This window comes from Vanacampus margaritifer, chromosome 13, assembly GCF_051991255.1.
Source record: "Vanacampus margaritifer isolate UIUO_Vmar chromosome 13, RoL_Vmar_1.0, whole genome shotgun sequence".
Lineage (NCBI taxonomy): Eukaryota > Metazoa > Chordata > Actinopteri > Syngnathiformes > Syngnathidae > Vanacampus > Vanacampus margaritifer.
Window position 1 is genome coordinate 23,183,708 of NC_135444.1, and position 19,387 is coordinate 23,203,094.

At 40.0% G+C, this 19,387-nt stretch overlaps 1 protein-coding gene across 9 annotated transcripts in view; it reads left to right on the forward strand.

Annotated features, from left to right (window-relative positions):
* Positions 1 to 18,734, forward strand: part of kif1aa (kinesin family member 1Aa) — a 39,933-nt gene extending 21,199 nt beyond the window's left edge. For 3 of the 9 annotated variants that reach the window (XM_077583490.1, XM_077583494.1, XM_077583495.1), the window contains 22 exons: positions 3,001 to 3,119; positions 3,203 to 3,288; positions 3,807 to 3,939; positions 4,071 to 4,233; positions 4,364 to 4,454; positions 4,549 to 4,667; positions 5,301 to 5,356; positions 7,665 to 7,773; positions 7,868 to 7,934; positions 8,174 to 8,258; positions 8,339 to 8,444; positions 9,411 to 9,437; positions 10,889 to 11,003; positions 11,093 to 11,226; positions 12,391 to 12,598; positions 12,680 to 12,868; positions 13,769 to 13,840; positions 13,918 to 14,039; positions 14,121 to 14,255; positions 14,338 to 14,530; positions 14,620 to 14,738; positions 15,794 to 18,734. In XM_077583490.1, coding sequence (XP_077439616.1) covers positions 3,001 to 3,119; positions 3,203 to 3,288; positions 3,807 to 3,939; positions 4,071 to 4,233; positions 4,364 to 4,454; positions 4,549 to 4,667; positions 5,301 to 5,356; positions 7,665 to 7,773; positions 7,868 to 7,934; positions 8,174 to 8,258; positions 8,339 to 8,444; positions 9,411 to 9,437; positions 10,889 to 11,003; positions 11,093 to 11,226; positions 12,391 to 12,598; positions 12,680 to 12,868; positions 13,769 to 13,840; positions 13,918 to 14,039; positions 14,121 to 14,255; positions 14,338 to 14,530; positions 14,620 to 14,738; positions 15,794 to 15,836 — 2,491 coding nt within the window. In that variant the 3' untranslated portion in view covers positions 15,837 to 18,734. Of the gene's footprint in view, positions 1 to 3,000; positions 3,120 to 3,202; positions 3,289 to 3,806; positions 3,940 to 4,070; positions 4,234 to 4,363; positions 4,455 to 4,548; positions 4,668 to 5,300; positions 5,357 to 7,664; positions 7,774 to 7,867; positions 7,935 to 8,173; positions 8,259 to 8,338; positions 8,445 to 9,410; positions 9,438 to 10,137; positions 10,165 to 10,888; positions 11,004 to 11,092; positions 11,227 to 12,390; positions 12,599 to 12,679; positions 12,869 to 13,768; positions 13,841 to 13,917; positions 14,040 to 14,120; positions 14,256 to 14,337; positions 14,531 to 14,619; positions 14,739 to 15,793 lie in introns of all 9 variants that reach the window. The other 6 variants (XM_077583492.1, XM_077583497.1, XM_077583496.1 and 3 more) reach the window with 3 other exon arrangements.
* The last annotated feature ends 653 nt before the right edge of the window (positions 18,735 to 19,387 follow it).

A 19,387-nucleotide genomic window follows, 5' to 3' on the forward strand; every position in this document is an offset into this window, starting at 1 on the left:
AATTTTTTTTGACAATAACATTTTCTATGCAGCCCCAGTCATCTAAATGTGGTATTGTTCTTAATATTGCGTTAGTGGAAAAAGAGTTTAGCAGCAAAATCCAGCCGTTTTTATCCATCTCAGGGGGCGGCCATTTTGCCACCTGCTGTCGACAGAAGATGACATCACAGTTGCTCAGGTCTCAGGCAAGGTTATTTTAGTTAACGAAAACTAACGAAAAAACTCGAGCTAAAATTCAAAAATCTATTTGTTAACAAAAAAAAAAAAAAAAACGAAAATGCTTTTTAAAAAATGAAAAATAACTGAAACTACATTTTATGTTTACAAAACTAAAACTATAATTGTAGCAAAAATGTCCTTCATTTTAGTCTTTGGTAAATAATTGAAAACATGAGCCTTTGGGGGATGATTTTAAATGTGATTTTAAGTATATATTTTTGAGATATTAACCGGAATAAGGATGTTTGAAAGTGTGTCACACAGAAGTGATGTCATCTAGCAGCAGCCAATAGAAAAGCACTTTCAGATGACGTCGTTTCTGGGCGACAATTCGGGCTTGACTTTTGGCTCAAATGGCTCGGCTCGTCTGCTTTTTCATTTGACTAAGACGAAATGCAACGCTAGGTAAGAAATGTGTTATTTTTTTCTTTTACCATGCACAAATAATACACATTAAAAAAGCGAAAACTAATACTGAAACTAACTAAGACAAAAAAAGCGTTTTTTTTTTTTAAATAACTAAAATGAATAAAAACAGAGCCACCTTTTAAAAACTAATTAAAACTAACTTAAAAAAAAACAAAAAACTCAAAACTAACTAAAATGAAAATTCCAAAACTGTAATAACCCTTCTCTCAGGTAACAACCAATCACAGCCCGGCTTAAAAACACAGGTGAGCTGTGATTGGTCATTGCCTGAGCCCTGAACAACTGTGACGTCATCTTCAGTCGACAACAAGTGGCAAAATGGCCGCCCTCTGAGATGGATGAAAAAACGGCTGGATTTTGCTGCATAACTCATATTCCTCAAATGTAATATTAATCAGAATGTCATGTTCAGACTAGTGAGGTCGCATATAACATGTTATTGCCAAGAAATGTTTAATGTTGACTTTCACTTTAAGGTGTGACTTGCGCAAATATTTTTATACAAATATTTGATGCTGGAGTAGACATTTCTGGGCTTTTATTTTTATGCCAATTTTCTGTCCTCAATCCTATTTTCATTGCTAACATTTGTAACACGCCAACTCTCATGTTATAAATAACAGCTGGGATGGGATCATACCAAGCAATCTCAACCACCGTCGTTGTGACATGTCTAATCACAACGACCCAGGAAGTTGACATCTCAAGTTGAAAGAGCTGGTTTCTACCTCAGTCTCGTCTCTTTTTAGGCATGCCAGAGCACAAGTCCTTTCATTTTTATTTGTTTAGTTCATGTATTTCTTTCTTGTGGCCTCCTCGTGGCCTTGGCGAGGTGTCCTTTGATTTGATTGGTCGGCTGTGTGGCTGAGCCGTGTTTGCCCCGCCCTTACCCCGTATGATGACGATGATGATTTTCGTGTTACGTGAATGTCGAAAAAAAAGCATTATTTAATTTATTTTTTGGTCCTGAGCATGCCTTTCTTAACACCTCACCAATCTTGTCATAAGCCTGCCCCCTCCGCCGTTCCTCTGTTTTAACACCCTTAAATGTCTACCCCCTCAAATTGGCAACTGGAGATGTGGTGCAGTCCGATTATGTCTTTAGAAAACATTGCATATACGTTTTTGGCTATCTCAACACACCGTTTATGAAAAGAAAATGGTTTAAAACTTAAAATCAAATGTCGGAAGAAAATCATGACTAGAAAAGACACAACGGGTGCCAAAATTAAATCAATCAACTTTTTCCTAAAAATTGTTTAATCATTCATTTAGTGGTAAAATATAATCTTACATAATTCTATTGAGCATCTCAAATATTCAAATTTATGAGTTTGTTTGATATGTAATGGAATAATATTGATTATTTTAGTGTCATCAAAATGCCAGTTTTTATCTACATAATGTTTGTAATTAAATGTGAATAAACTAATTTGACAAATATGTATTCAATTATATATTTATTTTTCATTTATTAATCTTAAATAATACAATGAACATTTAACAAGAGTTTAATTACTGATTTCTATACATATGTTTGGTGACCTTTTCAATTGATTTATGTCATTGTTATGGATTTATTAGCATCTTTAATTAAGTGGAATTTATACGGCATCTTTTTGTGCTAAAATGCCATAAATATAAAGTCAACTAAATGATGTAAAATGATACTAAATTACCCATGAATTAGTTGCAAAGAGGTAAATAATTATATTTTGAACTTATATAATTAATAATTTTGTTACCATTATTTTCCTAGCCAATTTGTATTTCTTTAAATAAATAGAGCTATGTCCTTAAGAAAATTTAATTGCAATATATAATTATATTGTTATTTAAGATGATGTGCAATTAATAGATCATTCTTATACAGTAGTGGCTAAATAATTTTTTTAAATTTCATTATACTGTAGTTAAGCAACATTATATTTATTTAATGTTGGCACAACATTTAATGATAAAAGAAGCATAACTATTATACCAGGCTGCAATTACAATTTATATCTGGTGCGCCTCTTGGAGGCCTCCTGGTGAAATACTCACATATAACTCTTGTTGAGAAAAATCACATAATTACGATACCAGAGTTGCTCTACATTCGTAAATTGGTGCACGCACTCAAGGCGCCACCGTTTGGTCTTCCCTGAGCGAAAGCAAGCCAAATCAACCAAATCTTCTAGACGGGCAGTGCAAGCAACAGTAAAGGGCAGCCATGGCCGTCGCTCAAGAGCAGTCCCAGCTTGTGTTTGGTTGCTTGGCAGCTCAGTGTTATCTGTTTTGTGATTTGCCATCTTGGCTCGCTTGACTGTATCCTTTTTTTTTTCCCTCCTTCTCTTTCCATTTCCTGTCCAGGTCTTTCGTGTACTTGAGCAACCTGCTGTACCCGGTCCCGCTGGTGCACCGTGTGGCCGTCGTCAGCGAGAAGGGCGACGTGAAGGGCTTTCTGCGCGTGGCAGTGCAGGCCATATCGGGTAAGGCTGACAGGAGGGGCGGGGCTATGTAAAGGAGCTGCGCGTGATTGGCTGGAAAATGCTGCTGTTTTTCCGCTCCCCAGCCGATGAGGAAGCGCCCGACTACGGCTCAGGGGTGCGACAATCGGGCACTGCCAAGATCTCCTTTGAAGATCAACAATATGAGAAGGTATGTAAACAATCGAGGGTCTAGTTAGGATCTAGGGGTACGAGGACTTCCTCTAGTATGGTCCATCTCAAATAGATCTTGATTCTGTGAACGTCAAATGATTAACTCATTCACTGGCAGCCATTTTCACTGAAGCAACCCCCTTCACTCCTGGCCGTTTTACTAGATTTTGCGAGGCCTATAGCTATAAAGACATGGAACCTACCAAAAGAAAGATTAATCCAATTAGCATTAGAATCTAGCTGTGTTTCATCATTATTCACAAATCTGTTTAAAACAGTGGGGGGGAAACAGCTTGTTGCAACATGGCCCTGGCTGATCTCTTATACTCTGCTGCCACCTGCTGGCTGTTTTTGTAATAACTACCATTGCTTCGTACATTCTCTTCAGCTCAGAGGCTGCATAAAAAAAAACATTAAAAAGGTAATTTTTAAAAAAACGTATAAATACGTCTTTGGGAGCAAATGAGTTAACTGGATTTTGCTTCTTCTTTTTTTCTTCCCTTTCCTCCCTTGCAGTTTCAGTCAGAGTCCTGCCCGGTGGGCCTGTCCCGCACCGCAGTATCATCCCAAGAGGAGCTTCGCATCGTGGAGGGCGAGGGGCAGAGCGCGGAGACGGGACCCTCGGCGGACGAAGTCAACAATAACACATGTGAGACGATGAGTGCTATAATTTCACGAAAGTGGGTGAAACGTGTGCAACGAAAAGAGAACAGGAGCTCTGAGGGACGCCGCTATGATGAAGGCCGTTGTCTGATGTGTGTTTGTTTTGTTGCGTCGCAGCTGGCGGTGATGAGGACGACGCGGCAGGGAAGTCGGAACTGGACGGCCAAGTAGACGTGACAGCTGAGCATCTGAAAATTGGGAACATTTTTACCTTCCGTGTGACAGTGCTGCAAGCAGCCAACATCTCCGCTGAGTATGCTGACATCTTCTGCCAGTTCAAGTAAGACATCCCCCCCCCCCCCAAATTTATTTTTTCTAAATTATAATACTGTTTTCGTTCAAAAAGTAGTATGTTGATGATTTTAGCTTGAGTTTGCTGTCTTATAGTGTCGGTCTTTTCTTGTGCACAGCTTCATCCACCGACACGACGAAGCCTTCTCCACGGAACCCTTGAAGAACACGGGCCGTGGACCCCCGCTGGGCTTTTACCACGTGCAGAATGTAACAACCGACTGACGATGATAATGATAATGGAGTGCCGTAGCTGGTTTTTGTTCTCAGGTAGCTTTCATTGTGCCTCGTGTTTGTTTTTCAGATCGCCGTCGAAGTGACCAAATCGTTTGTGGACTACATCCGCACTCAGCCGATTGTGTTTGAGGTGTTTGGACACTACCAGAAGCAAGCTTTTCTTCCTCTTTGTAAAGATGTCATCAGGTAACACTTTTTTATTTTTATCAGAAGTATTAGAAAATGGATTTGATTTAAATTAATCCATCAAAGTGCAGCAGTTAACGAAAGTGAAAAACATTTTGGACACATTTTTGCATAATTGTTAAAACTAACCAATTGCTGCCAACGAGTCTTCAATAAAATACAGTATTGATTAAAAGGGATTGATATTTGAGTGTGTTTTTTGTTTTTATACAAATGTTTCAAAAAAAAAAAATTTGATTGTGGGGTACATTGTGTAGAATTTATCTTATGAATAAAGTCATGATCAAATTCATAATGTTCCCGTCCGGCTGATAACGTTCGTTTCCGATTGATCCCACAAATTTAAAAATAAATAAAATAAATAAAATATTTGTGCGGACTTGAAGTTGGAGACCACTACTTGAACACACTCAGCACAGAAACACAAGAAAAATACTATTTTAATTCAAATAAATTCTCCAAACCAAATGTTCAACCAAGCTATTATTTAATTTTGTCCCAGGTAGCTTAATGCTAGCATATAATATGAAACGCCATTGACTGGCTAATAGCAATTAGCATAGATGGTAATTATAAACACTCACTTTTCTAATAGCTTTAATACAACTTTAACACACTCTTCCTCATCCATAGTCCACTGCGGCCCTGCAGGAGACAGTTCCCCCGTGTGATGCCTCTGTCCAAACCAGGTAAAAAATTTTTTTAAAAAAAACAAACACAACATTGTCTGTTTTGTGGATGATGTTGTGATAGTGCGCCGCCAGCCGCGTGTCAGACATGTTGGTGTCGTTGGCTGAGCAGCAGACTCGGAGCAGAGCCAGGAGAAAGCACTGGAGCTGATCCGTTACCTGGTGCCCGACGTGCTCAACGGGGCGTTGGTGGACTCTCTGTCAGGCCACGCCCTCTCCGCCGCGGGCCTGGCCGCTTCCTTCCTGATGGAAGCGAACGAGCCCGCGTGGGCCGCCGTGCCCGCCTCCATTTGTTCTGTTGTTAAAGCGCAGACGCCCGGTTGGTTCACGATGATCTCAGACAATCCTGACACAAAGCTTTTTTTTTTTTAACTGTCACCCACTTAGTTTCTGTTGCAAATAGGGCCTGTCCGATGTGGATTCTTTTTTTTTTTTCTTAAGAAATTTGTCATCCTTTTTAGAGGAAATATGTCATGTCTTACTAAGCTAAAAGTCAAACAACATTACAGGAAAGAAGAAAAAGGATTAAATATCATTAATGAATTAAAAATAGGTTAAAAAAATGCTCATTTTAAAAATCTTATATTTCAAGATCACTCTATGCCTGATTTCAGTATATTGTACTTACTGTTGACTCACAATTAAGTGGTGTAAGTCCAGCCTTTTTGTGACAATGCTTCATCCAGGGATGTGATTTTTCCGCTAATTCGCGGAATTCCGATTTTTTTTATCTCCCCCCCCCCAAAAAAAAAAAAAATTCAGATTTTTTTTATTTTTTATTTATTTTTTATTTTTTTAGTAGTTCATTGTGTATGCACATGACTCCCAACAGATAACATCTTCTGCTATAACAAAGACATTTGTGGTATGCTCTAATATGAGTTACTTTTCATTTGGTCACGATACAATTATTTGTTCATGAAATTTGAACTCTTCAACATTATTTATGTGTTAACTTAGTAATCACATTAGTTAGATATGATGATATTCTCAGTGATAGTTTTTAAAAGCAAAGGCAGTCCAATGTTTTTGAATGTGACTGATTTTGAGTTGACTAAAACTGCCATTTTATATGGGATAGTTCAATATACATTGGAAATTTATGCTGTTGTTTTGTCTATTTCTTTGTCATGTGAGTGCATTGAAAGTACTTAAAAACACGGAAAACCCATGAGCTCCGGCCCCCTTGTCCCCCCACCAGGGCACTGCCCTGGAACTAGCTGGGTGCCAGCGGCCCCCAGACCCCCGGCTAAATTTTCAGATAATTTCACTTTGGTCAAATCACATCCCTGTTCATCAACCGAAATTGAGCCTCCTCTAAACAAACAGGCATTATTAATAGATAGAGCTCAGCTCAATATCCAGCTTCATTTGGAAGAAACTGTGACAAATAAGTGAAGTGACAAGAAAAGAGAGCTTGTTTGTTGTGTCAGGATTGGTCACCTGGATTTTGGCTCTTTTGGTGTCGCGTGTGTTTTCTCTCCCCCTGCTCTTTTTCCGTGGACCACGCAGACTTTGTTCAATGGCTCATAATGTGCATTCATATGCGATGAATTCCACAGCATAAGATACATCTGCATACCTCACAAAGTTTCATTACAACTGCAAATTGGAAGCAAATTGTCGATCAAAAGTGTTTGTGCAGGTGTACCTAATGATGTGTCCAGTGTTTTCAATCGATGTTTCGTGAAAAACGTTGGATTGGAACATTATATTTTTTTTAAAGCCACTTTTTCCTGAAGTTGATAAAAATGTGAAAAAGTCCCTTTTTCCTCAATAGAGATTTTTTTTTGTGTGCGAAAATTCACAATATTTTTTAAAAAATAATGTGGAACACAAGTCAGATTTCAAAAGTCTTTTTTTTTTTAATTTATTGTCACAAAAAAAAACTTTTACAAGAAAATGTGATATTTCAGGAGAAAGTTTAAACATTTCAAGAGGAAAAAATCTGAATATTAAAAAATATATATATTTGACTTAGAAGAAGATAAGAAGCTAAAAAAAAATCATAATATAATGAAAAAGTATTATTTATTTCAGGAATGTAAAATCAAGCAGAACTGAATTTCCTCTTTTTTTAAATCATTGTATCTAGAGAAAATTGTCTGTTTTTTAAGTGCTACTATTAAAAAATGTATATATATTTTTTAAATACAGATTTTAAGACAATAAAGTTATGAGAATAAAGTGTAAGTAATATTTTCTCTTTATCCGTCCTAGACCATTTTCCTGTCTTATTCCCTCTGTTGCTCCCACGTAGGATTAGGTAGCGCTACTTCCTGTCTAACCTGCGCTACTTCCTGTTTAGTGCCGGCCACCAAGCTGACGACAGTGGCACGCCCGCAGGTAGGACCGTGCCATTGCAAGTACGACCTGATGGTTTTCTTTGAGATCTGTGAGCTGGAAGCCAACGGAGAGTAAGAATTTCCTGTTAGGGTCTCTTCACAATAAAATGATGTGAGGTTTCAAAATAAAATAAATTGTTTATTTTTTATTTTATTTTTTTTCCAGCTACATCCCTGCTGTGGTGGACCACAGGGGAGGAATGCCTTGTCATGGCACCTTCCTCCTACACCAGGTCAGTCCCTTTAGTTCTGTCTTTTGTGTTGGAAAAAAAGTTTATTTTGAAAGAATCCAGTGTCTTCATCATATCATTTTTTTCCTAACTTTTCACGAATTGTTATTTTTTCCCTTCATACATTACATCTTAAATCATAATTTATTTTTTTATTCAAAAGATTGACTTTTTATAATATTGTGACTTCTTTATAGAAATGTAGTTTTGTCGGAACAAGGATTTGCGTCTTTGCTGTGCAGGGCCTCCAGAGGAGAATCACCGTCACCATCGTGCACGAGTCTGGCGGCGACATCGAATGGAGAGACGTGCGAGAGCTCGTTGTGGGTACGTTATGGCTACATCGTACAGTTGGGCTTTCATTTTTTTTGGTGTCTTCTTATTGGTACACTCGTTTTCAAACCCAGGACGTCTCCGCAACACCCCCGAATCTGACGACAGCATCGTGGATCCCAACATCCTGTCCCTCAATATCTTGTCCGCCGGCTACGTCAGGCCCTTGCACGACGACAGGTACATTTGGTGTTAGCATCCATTCCATGACAAAATATCGAGACGTCACGCTAGCTGTGCGAGCTTCCCATGTTTGCATTCACGTTTGTCATTTCACGTATTGTCGTTTCATGCCTAATATTTCATAATCATAATATTCAGTCAAAAAATTACATAAGCCTAACTATAAAGAATTTCATAGAATATTTTCCAAAAAATACAGAATGTTATGTTAAAATAGTTGCTAGCATTGTCTGAGGCATTGCATGTTGTTGTTGGTTTTTTTTACATTTCAAGAGGCATGTATGATTATTACTGTAAAAAAAATCATACTAACGTCGTTTGAAGTAATTCCATGCAAGAAAGTAACATGCAGCACATTCATATTTACTCTCTTGCATAAAAATGCTTCCTATTATTATGCCTCTAGCCTCGTATGCTAATCTTAACATTTATTCCCTTAAAAAAATGAAAGTGAATGTTTTATATTTGACATCCATTTGACATCCAAGTTTTATGCAAGTATGATGTGTGGACCATATTGAGTAATTCAAGCTCATTTTAATTTATGATTTTTTTTTATTTTTGTGGCCGATTCTGTCACTTTGCCAAGCTACCTGCCTAGCCGCGCCCGCACTGGCTGTCCTTCAGTAACCTGTCGTTGCTGTGCATTGAGGAACCAGAGGTGGCAAATCCAGGTCCAGAAAGTAAAAACCCTGCCACAGTTTGGCTTAAGCCCCCCAAAAATAATAAAAAGTTTGGCTTTAGCCCAGGATGCTAGCTCTCTAGCAGGTAAACAGCCACCATGGGAGCTAGCTCGCTAGCTAGCTAGCACCTGGGGCTAAAGCAAAACTGCGGCAGTGGATTTGCCACCTCTGTGAGGAACTAACATGAAATATTTGAATGGCTGCTAATGTTTTTCTCCCTCCAGACCACTAATGGAATGTTCTTTTTTTTAAACTTTTTTAAATGATTTGCTTTTTGCAGACAGTTTCTTGATTCGGACATGCCTAGGTATATTTCATTTTATTTATGTACAGTGAACCCCCGTTTATTGCGGGAGATAACGTACGGAATAAGATACAAACATACAACCCTGGGAAAAACTTTTTTTTGACTTTGAAATGAACTTTTTTTTTCTATTGACAACATAACTCTCAAATTCCAAATACAAATATTATCATTTGGAGCATTTATTTGCAAAAAAACAAAATGCCATAAAGTGGCTCAGTGAGTCTATGGTCTCTTTAATTTTCCCCAGAACTGTACAATAACAAGCTAGCTCAATGTTAACATATGTAGATGCTATGGCAGAGATGGGTGAGTTCACCAAAAATTGTACGAGCGCGGATACAGAATAATGCGCAAGTAAACGTAAAAAGAGAAAAAAAGGGATGAACTGCAATCCAGCGTGGGTTCACTGTATCGTATTTTCATCTTCTCATATGTGCCCTCATGGTCGTTTGCTCATCAGCGCCACCTGTGTCACTGTTTGTTGCCAGTGTTTCTCTCCATACGCCAAATTGATATGTTGTCTGCATGGCCGGCTTTGCACGAGGGGGTCGGGGTGCTGGTGCACATTTGTTGCTTTTAGCGCATTCACACAAGATGTCATTTACGGAACTAGTAGCAGTGGCTCACTTCCTGCCTCTCGACCTCCGACCTCTTCCTCTCTCACGCTCCCTCTTCCTCTGTCATCTCTTCTTCCTCACAGCATCTCCCGTCGGGGACTTGATCCGAGGTATTGATCCTCTGCCTCACTCGCATTCGACTATGGGAGGCCTTTGAGCATTTAGATCCATGTACTAGTGCACCCTTTGTCCTCGCTAGTAGTTACTAGTGAGGGAAAACGGCATTAGTTTGCACTAGTCGACAAGCGTGCGCTACTATTACTACTACTGACGTTATGAAGTTCTACTAGTTAACATCTAGCGCTTATTAGTACATGCTACTAGTGCATACTAGGAGCGTGCAGATGTCAGCTAATGCACGCTAACAGAGTTGTTCTACTAGAATACCTAATTTGGATATCGAGAAAAATCGAAAAAATGCTAGAAAAGGCTTTATTTAATCTTTTTGATAAGGAAGCTACTAGTGCATGACACATGTTGTACTAGTTGTGCCTCGTAGTGTTACTAGTGTAGCAGTTATTTCCTAGGAAGGTTTAATTGCACACTAGTAGGCCAAAAGTGGCATTAGTGGTGGAAAAGTGTTACTATTAATACACATTCATTCTACTAGTGCCTAGAGTTGTCTTACTAGTGAGGACAGAGAAAGTACTAGTACACGTAAGCTGGATATGTAAAAACTGCTCAAACGGCTTTCCTTGCTCATCTTCATTCGTGCTTCATCTCAGCCGATCAGCATGATGTCATCGTTTCTTCACCACTAACATATCATAGCGTCTGTCAGTGTCTCGTTTGATTGACGGCGTGTGTGTCTCTGGCGCGATTGGTCGCCTCCAGGACGTTCTACCGCTTCGAGGCGGCGTGGGACAGCTCCATGCACAACTCCTTGCTCCTCAACAGAGTCACCCCCTACGGCGAAAAGATCTACATGACGCTCTCAGCTTACTTGGAGGTGACCCTTGAGTCATAATTGTGTGAATGGACAAACAGGCGTGTACGCAAATGGATTGACAGCGCGCAATGTCGTTTGCGTTTTGTCAGCTGGAGAAATGCACGCAGCCGGCGGTGGTGACCAAAGACGTGTGCATGGTCTTCTACTCTCGTGACACCAAACTGTCCGCCTCGCGCTCCATTCGCAATCTTTTCGGCACCGGAAGCCTGAGAGCAGCGGATGGGTGAGTTTTTTTTTTACACACAATCCTTCATGCTAAAACCAAAAATAACATTTACCTCTCACACACAACACAAACTCTTGCGCCTTCAAAAACCTCCGTACTCTTAAGTAGAGTCAGAATTTGTTTGTGAATGGAAGTTCAAAACTGAATAAATAATAATAAATAAATAAATCTCACACCCACAAAAAACTCACCCTGTAAGAGTCAAGTTATGTGTGAGAGTCAAAATTTTGCATGTAAATGGAAGCCACCTCAAATCATAAACACAAGCAAAATACTCTCACACATAAAAAAGGCACACAGACTTACACGCACACCAAATAGTCCTCACTCACACTCACACGAAAACCTCTCTCACCTCTCACTAACCACAAGAAAAAAACTCACATGCCAAAAAACTCCTGTGAAACTGAAAACTCGCTATCTCTCTCTCGTCCGCACTCCCTCATTATCACTCTCACTAAAAAAACAACCCTCACTCATACAAACTCTCCCACACAAATATATTAACTCTTTGACTGCCAAAAACGTTAAATAACGTTTAGTAAAATCCTATGGAGGAGTGCCAAAGACGTTAAAAGACGTTTGTTTCAAAACAGAGGTGAAACTAACCATTTTTTATTGTTGATTACTGAAAAACGGAATAAGGTAGAAACAAACTTTTTTTTCTGATGAAAGATGAGAGTCCAATCTTTCATTTGGTAGTATGTGTGTTTCCATAGTCCAAACACATAATCTTCTGTGGACCTTGAAAGATCAGTCAAAATGCTTAAATTGGCTGGCACCCACGGCATCCCTTTTCTGAAAACGTCTGGCAGTCAAAGAGTTAACTCCCACAAATAAACTCCCACACAAAAAAAACCTCTTTCCCAATCACAGGCACACATACGCCAAAAAACTCTCTCCCTTTCTCAGACTAGAACACACAAGCACACACAAAAACACGTATCAAAAGTGCTCTCATTCACAAACAAAAACCTTGCACACAAAGCAAAATAAAACGCAATAGCATGAGCCATTTTTTTGACTGATCAATTTTTTCGAGTGAGAGTTGACTTTTTTTTTTGCATGAAAGTCAGCTTTCACATTTCTGTTGTTGTTGTAAATGTTGTCTTTGCCCTAAACGCTACGTCACATCATCTTCCCCCCCCCCACCCCCGCAAGAAACCGCGTGACGGGCGTGTACGAGCTGAGCCTGTGCAACCTGGCGGACGCGGGGAGTCCGGGCATGCAGCGGCGCAGGCGGCGAGTGCTGGACACGTCGGTGGCGTACGTCCGCGGCGAGGAGAACCTGGCCGGATGGCGGCCACGCAGCGACAGCCTCATCCTGGAGCACCAATGGGAGCTCGACAAGCTCAGCCTGCTTCAGGATGTGCGCGACCATATTTGGGATGCTTGAATGCAAGAAAATGCGATGACCAAACTCAGCTTGATGTTTGTTTTTGTCCGTTAGGTGGAGAAGACCAAACATTTCCTGCTCCTGCGAGAGAAGTTGGAGTCCACCGTACTGCTGGCGGGCCGGGGGGCTCGGCAGCCGGCGGAAGAGGAGCCCGACGACCCGTCTCCGCCCGCCAGGGTCGAGTCAGAAGTCTGCGCTGCGTCCGAAATCACCACCGAGAGGCAACGGGAGCTCGCCACCAAGGTCGGCCACATTCCCACTTCTCTCGTTTTAGAAAAATAAACATGAATATCGTGACTTTAATTAAACATGTTTTTTTTTAAACACATTCATGAAAGCACACATAAATGATCAAAACGTAATTTTTTCAAAGTATTCCTCAGCACTTATTCTCACTGCTCGTCAATCATTTCATCACACCAAAGTCCATGAGCTTGATGCTAACATAGAATGCAAAACGTCATGGAAATTAGCATGCATATTACAAAATACACACGGGGCAACAATACATGCAAACGCCATATAACTTTTAACTCATTTGCTCCCAAAAATGTATAAATATGTTCTATTTTAAATGTTTTACGTGTCCCAAAGATGTATTTATACGTTTTTATGTTGTTGTTTTTTAATGCTAGAGCATACAGAAGGCTGTCAACCGCAAAGAACGGTTGAAGAAATGGCAGTCATTACACAAACGGCCAGCAGATGGCAGCAGAGCAAAAGAGATCAACCAGGGGCCGTGTTGAAAAAAAAGCTCATTTACTCACATTTCTAAATAAATTTGTGGATAATGAGGAAACTTGGCTATATTTTAATGCTAATTGCTGCAAAACGGAAACAGATAAAAATCAAGGTTTTTTTTTCCTCTTATGAAAAAAGAGACTCTAATCTTTCTTTTGATAGGTTCCATGATTTTATAGCAATAGAACAGAATATTCTGTGGGCCTTGCAAAATCGGTCAAAATCAGCTGGGAGTGAAGGGGATTGCTTCAGTAAAAATGGCTGCGAGTGAATGAGTTAATTAAAACAAAATGCTTAAAATAAAATTCAATAATGTAAATCTAAATTCCAAAATTGACCTGCACCATTTTACCATAATTGATCAATGTCCAATCAAATCGTACACTTTTTTTCTCCACACAGTGTCTGCGGCTGCTCGCTCACTCCTTCGACAGAGAGTACACTCACGTGTGCGTCAGCGCCAGTGAAAGCAAGGTACTTCCTGTTGCACTCCGCGGCCACTTCCTGCCACGATGACCCCAACATAACACACCTGCGCGCGCTTGTTGCAGATCTCGGAGATGTCCGTCACCACGCTGAGAGACTCCGCCTCCATCTCCACCCTCAGCACCATCGCGCCCTCGTCCACCTGCCCTTCCCTGGTGGAGGGTTGCTATGGCAACGCCGATCTCAGGTCAGCCCTAAATACGCCCGCGTTGTAAATTATAGACATGAAGGCGTATATGATGGGATTATGTTTCATTTTTTTCCGCAGACCTCCTGCTCCTCTCTCTCGTGTCGTAAGTCCGATTCCCGACGCGCAGCCGGACGGCAAGTGCACGGGCGCAGCCTCAGAAGGGAAACCTCGCATACGTCGATTCGTCCCCGATATCCAAGAGATCCGAGTCAGGTGAGGCGGTCCGTTAGACTCAACAATTTAGCAGACACAAACGTTCCCTGGTGGAGGTAACGACGCGGTTCCGTCCCGGCAGCCCCATCGTGTCCAAGAAGGGTTACCTGCACTTCCTGGAGCCTCACACCAACGGCTGGGTGAAGCGCTACGTGGTGGTGCGCCGGCCGTACGTCTACATCTACAACACGGAGCGCGACGGCGTGGAGCGCGCCATCCTCAACCTGTCCTCGGCGCAGGTGGAGTACAGCGAAGACCAGCAGGCCATGCTTAAGGTGCGACCCACCGTCTCCTACTGATTCGCGATTGACAACTCGCCGGCGTCCTGTCACTCCTTTTGTTATTTTTCTTCTGTCTCCGACAGACCCCCAACACGTTTGCCGTGTGCACGGACCACCGCGGAATATTGCTTCAGGCCACAAGTGACAAAGACATGCACGACTGGCTGTATGCCTTCAATCCTCTCCTGGCGGGGACTATCAGGTATCGCGACAGATGCTAACATGCTAACATTTGCCGTGCTAACAGATAGAAGGATAAAAAAAAGGCACTCGGGCACATTTCATATCCCATCCCTGAACTTGTGTACCATAAAAAAATGACAGTTGATCAAATGCTAAGTTAGATAGAAATGCTAACATGTTAGCTAAAAATGCTAACATACAAGATATCAACCTGAATAGAGAAAGCGCTAAGGTACCTTATTTTCATTCCTCTTTGTAGTTGGATTACAAATGAGAATTAGTAAAAATGCTAACATTCTAGATAATGCTAACACGTTAATAGTTGCTGTGATAACAGTTAGCAAGATAGCAACGTGAGAACAGCATAAAGGCAGCACAATATTTTTTTTTCCATTCCACCCTGTAAGTACTACAACAAACGACAGATCAAATGCGAACATATTATCTAAATATGCTCAGGTATCGTGACAAATGCTAACATTTGGCGTGCTAACAGATAGCAAAGCTAGCAATGTCATTTGAAAAGGCACTGAGGCAGATTTTACATCCCTTCATAAAATACTAACAAATAATAAAATACCATAAAAAATGATAGTTGATCAAATGCTAACATGTTAGCTAAAAATGCTGACACACAGCAAGATATCAATCGAATAGAGAAAGTGCTAAGGCAGATCCATGAGGTTTTTACGTCCCTTTGTAGTTAGAAAAATAAAAAAGAGGCTTGTTAAAATGCTAACATTAAAGATAAAATGCTAATAATTGCCACGGTAATGTTTAATATAATAACAACCAGAGTAGAGAAAGCGTTAAGGCAGATAAATAAGGATATTGTGTGTAGTATTTCTACTACAAATAAAGATAATCAAAATGCTAACATTTTAGATATAATGCTAACATACTAGTAGTTGACATGCTAGCGTATAGCAAGATATCAACCTACGTCGAGAAAGTGCTAAGGCACCATTAGAAATAGCTTAAACCTCCATGGAGTCGTATCGATCAAGATGGCATTGATAGATTGCTAGCATGCTAGATTCAATGCTAACATGCTATTTGGCCTCTGTCCCGCAGATCCAAGTTGTCCCGAAGACGAGTGGGACAGATGAGGATGTGATGGAAAAGACTTGAGATGTACATAGACCACCCGTCCCCTCTCCCTTTCCACCACCGCCACCACCGCCGCCGCCGCCGCCATCTCCCCCCCCCCCCCCCCCCGCTAGCGTTCCTTCGACGCCATCTTGTGTCAGGACTTTTCTAATCAGTCCAGTAGTCCGACTCCAGACGTGTGTGGTGATGTCATGTAGTTGTGTCAGTGGCGCATCCGGCCTTATACATACAATACGTTACCTACGTGTGTGCGTACGTGTGCGTGTGCGTGGACTTGTATTGGGACACGCGGGAAGAAAGACAAATTGAGCTTGGGCAAAAGTATTGGGACACCCATGAAGCGGAAACCCGTCGTATTGACGCTAGTATCTCGCCGAGCGGCGAAGGCTTGGCAACGTAGCGAAGTTTGCGTTTTCGTCAGCGTCCGTAAAAGATGTTCGCAGACACAAATTTGCGCCGTTCACGAGCATTCGGCGCTTTACAAAAGAGTTGGAACACCCAGGAAGTAAGAAGTTTGCAATTTGTATGTCAATACCGAAGAAGTATGAACATTTGAGTCACTACAAAAGTATTGGAAGAAAGCAATCGGGACAATTTGGAAAGTATTTTAGAACCAAACATCGTCGAAGAAATGTTGGAACGTGTCTCAGATTGTGATTTTTTTTTTTTTTATCGTCCAGCATGCATTTTTGGACACAAACCAAACCAAGTGTGTCCTACTACTTTTGTCTGTCCGGGGGGAAAAAAAAAATGCATATCTTGAACTGATATCTCTTCTTCTTCAAATTTCTCCAAGCAACTTTTTCACACGCTGCCTTCCATGTTTGCACATCTGCACACGCACAACAAAACAGCGACGACGCCCACGTTCATCTTCACGTTTTCCAACTTGCGCTCTCTTATTTATTTTTTTTCTATTTATTTCCATCTGCATGTATTTAATCATTGACAAAGACGTTTACAGTATATTTGTAAAGTGGTGCAATTTCTGCACACGGCACTTTGTAAGGCGCTCCCTCCCATGTTGTTTTTTTTTTTTTTTAATTTTTATTATTTATTTATTTTTAAATAAAACGCAATCACACTTTTACTTGAATGAATCCCCTCGTGAGTTGTCAGGCCAGTAGGAAGTAGTATCAAATTATAAATATAGTATAGTGTACAAAGTGCATATGGATGACATGTAGTGCCTCACGGTTGCGTTCTATCAGACAACCTTCACGCTGCTATTTGTGCTCTTCATCCTGATCATCATCATCATCATCATGTGTTATCATCGAGTTGGCTATAATCTCACAATAATCTCAATTTTGAACACAGCAGAAACCTCCAAAGCAAAATAGGATTTGTTCCATTTTAAGTTACATTTTATATTATTTATTATGTACAATTCACATTTTTTATTATTATTTTTTTTTAGAATCACATTTATACTCATATTCATACATTTAATAAATTAAAATAATTTGCCAAAATCCCGCGTGACATCACATATGACGAAATATCTTTGCAAACTTTTAAAATTCCCATTTTTAAGGGATTGAGGAGGTTCTGCTGAACTCGATTTTAGCCTACCAAAATTCTAACTTTCATATTTAATATAAATGCCCACTTTGAGCGCGCGCCAGGTCAGTCAACCCGAGTGCACGTTCACAAAAAATACTTTTTACATTCTAGCGCAATGGTTGTCCAACATTTTACACCGAGTACCACCAAATAAAGTAGAATAGTACACTGTGCTAAAATAGGGGGAAATAAAAGTAAAAAAAAGTTGTTAAATAATGATTCTTGTTCAAATAAAAATAAACTAAAAGAATGAACTGTACCAGTTGAAAAAAAAAACATACTGTACTGGATTAAAAAACTAAAATCTGAACATTAACACTGCACTTAAATATAGGAATAATTTACAATTGAACATTTGTTAAATAAAGAAAATGTACCTCAATAACAATTACATTAAAATGTATTGCCATTAAAGTTAAAATAACTTCACTGAAATGAATGTTTAAAAAACACTGGCCAAAAATCCACTTGTTTCCCCCAATTCCAACACCCCTCCCTCCCTCTCTATCGGCAGAGGTGGCAAATCCAGGCCCAGAAAGTAAAAAGCCTGCCACAGTTTGGCTTTAGCCATTGATGCTAGCTAGCTAGCTAGCTAGTCGGCTAGCGGCCTAGCTAACTCCCACGGTGCTCGTTTACCTGCTAGCACCTGGAGCTTAAAGCCAAACTGTGACAGGGTTTTTACTTTCTGGACTTGAATTCGCCACCAATGTTTATCGCACATTTGGAAGCATTTAAGCCCACATCCTGTACATGTCCACTTCATATGCAACATTTTGACAACTTTGCATGTTCCTTGTCAATGCAACTGCGCTCGACGCCGTCACGTTTTCATCAGGCCTTTTCATGCGTGTCACCAACCAAAGTTGTTGCAGTCACTCAACACTGAATGTACAAAACCACATTTTTAAGCTACAACCCGCTACTGAAGTGCTTGCGTGCGCGCGTGTGCTCCCGTATGACCTCACGCACTTCAAAGTGTGTACTTATTTGTGTGCGGCACCATTGTTGTTTATTAGAATACATCCCTTGGCCCGTCATCCATTTTCTATCGCCCTCTGCTCTGAATGAAAAATGGCCATTTGTGTGCTTCCACATTTCTTTTCCTTCTCGAGGAAAAAAAAAAAAAAAAGACATTGCATTGTATATAATAAACACGATTGCTGTGAACGGCGTGTATCATGACAAGCGGCCGCGATCTTACTGTAAATGGGCTGTACGAGTTCAGTGTGCGTCTTTTTTCGAGTGTCGGAGTTAAGCGTCCAAATGTTTGTGCGTGTGTGTTTGCACTGAAACACATTGTCATTTATGGAATAAAAATAAAATAGTGATGCAACACGTACATGGCGTCAGTTATTTTTTTAGTCTGTTGAGATGCACAGAACAGTTTGATTCTCAGTATGGTACTGTACTAGTAGTACATGGGCTCCCTCTAGTGGTGTGCAAAACAATCACATTGTTTTGCCATGTACGGCTCAGTTTGATTTAATTTTGGAGTACAACACCAGAGTTTAATTTTTAAGAACTGATTGTTTCTTTTTTGGTACAAATTTATAAAATGTTATGGGCAATAAATTCCGCTAAGTCTTTTTCTTTTTTATTATCCTATAACCTCAGTGTTAATGTTGAAACTACTACATGTTAGTGTGCCAAACTTTTTTTTTACATGATTATGTCATTCATTGCCAGCTTTTTTCAGACATTCTTTAACACCATGTAAAACATTAAAATAGTACCTTGGACTGAATTGAAAAAAATATATATAAAACATGTCCTTTAGATTGAATGATTTTTTTTAAATTCTGACAACCATTTTTTTTCCTAACAAATTAATTTAAATAAACCTGAATGGGCTAAAAAAATTAATAAGCGACGTTGTTTATCAAACCTGGCAACCCAGGCTGCATTTTAAAAATTCATATAAATGATTAAATCACCCTACACGCGATAGCAAATCTACTACTAGGACCACTAGTAGTAGCAAATTATTTAGTT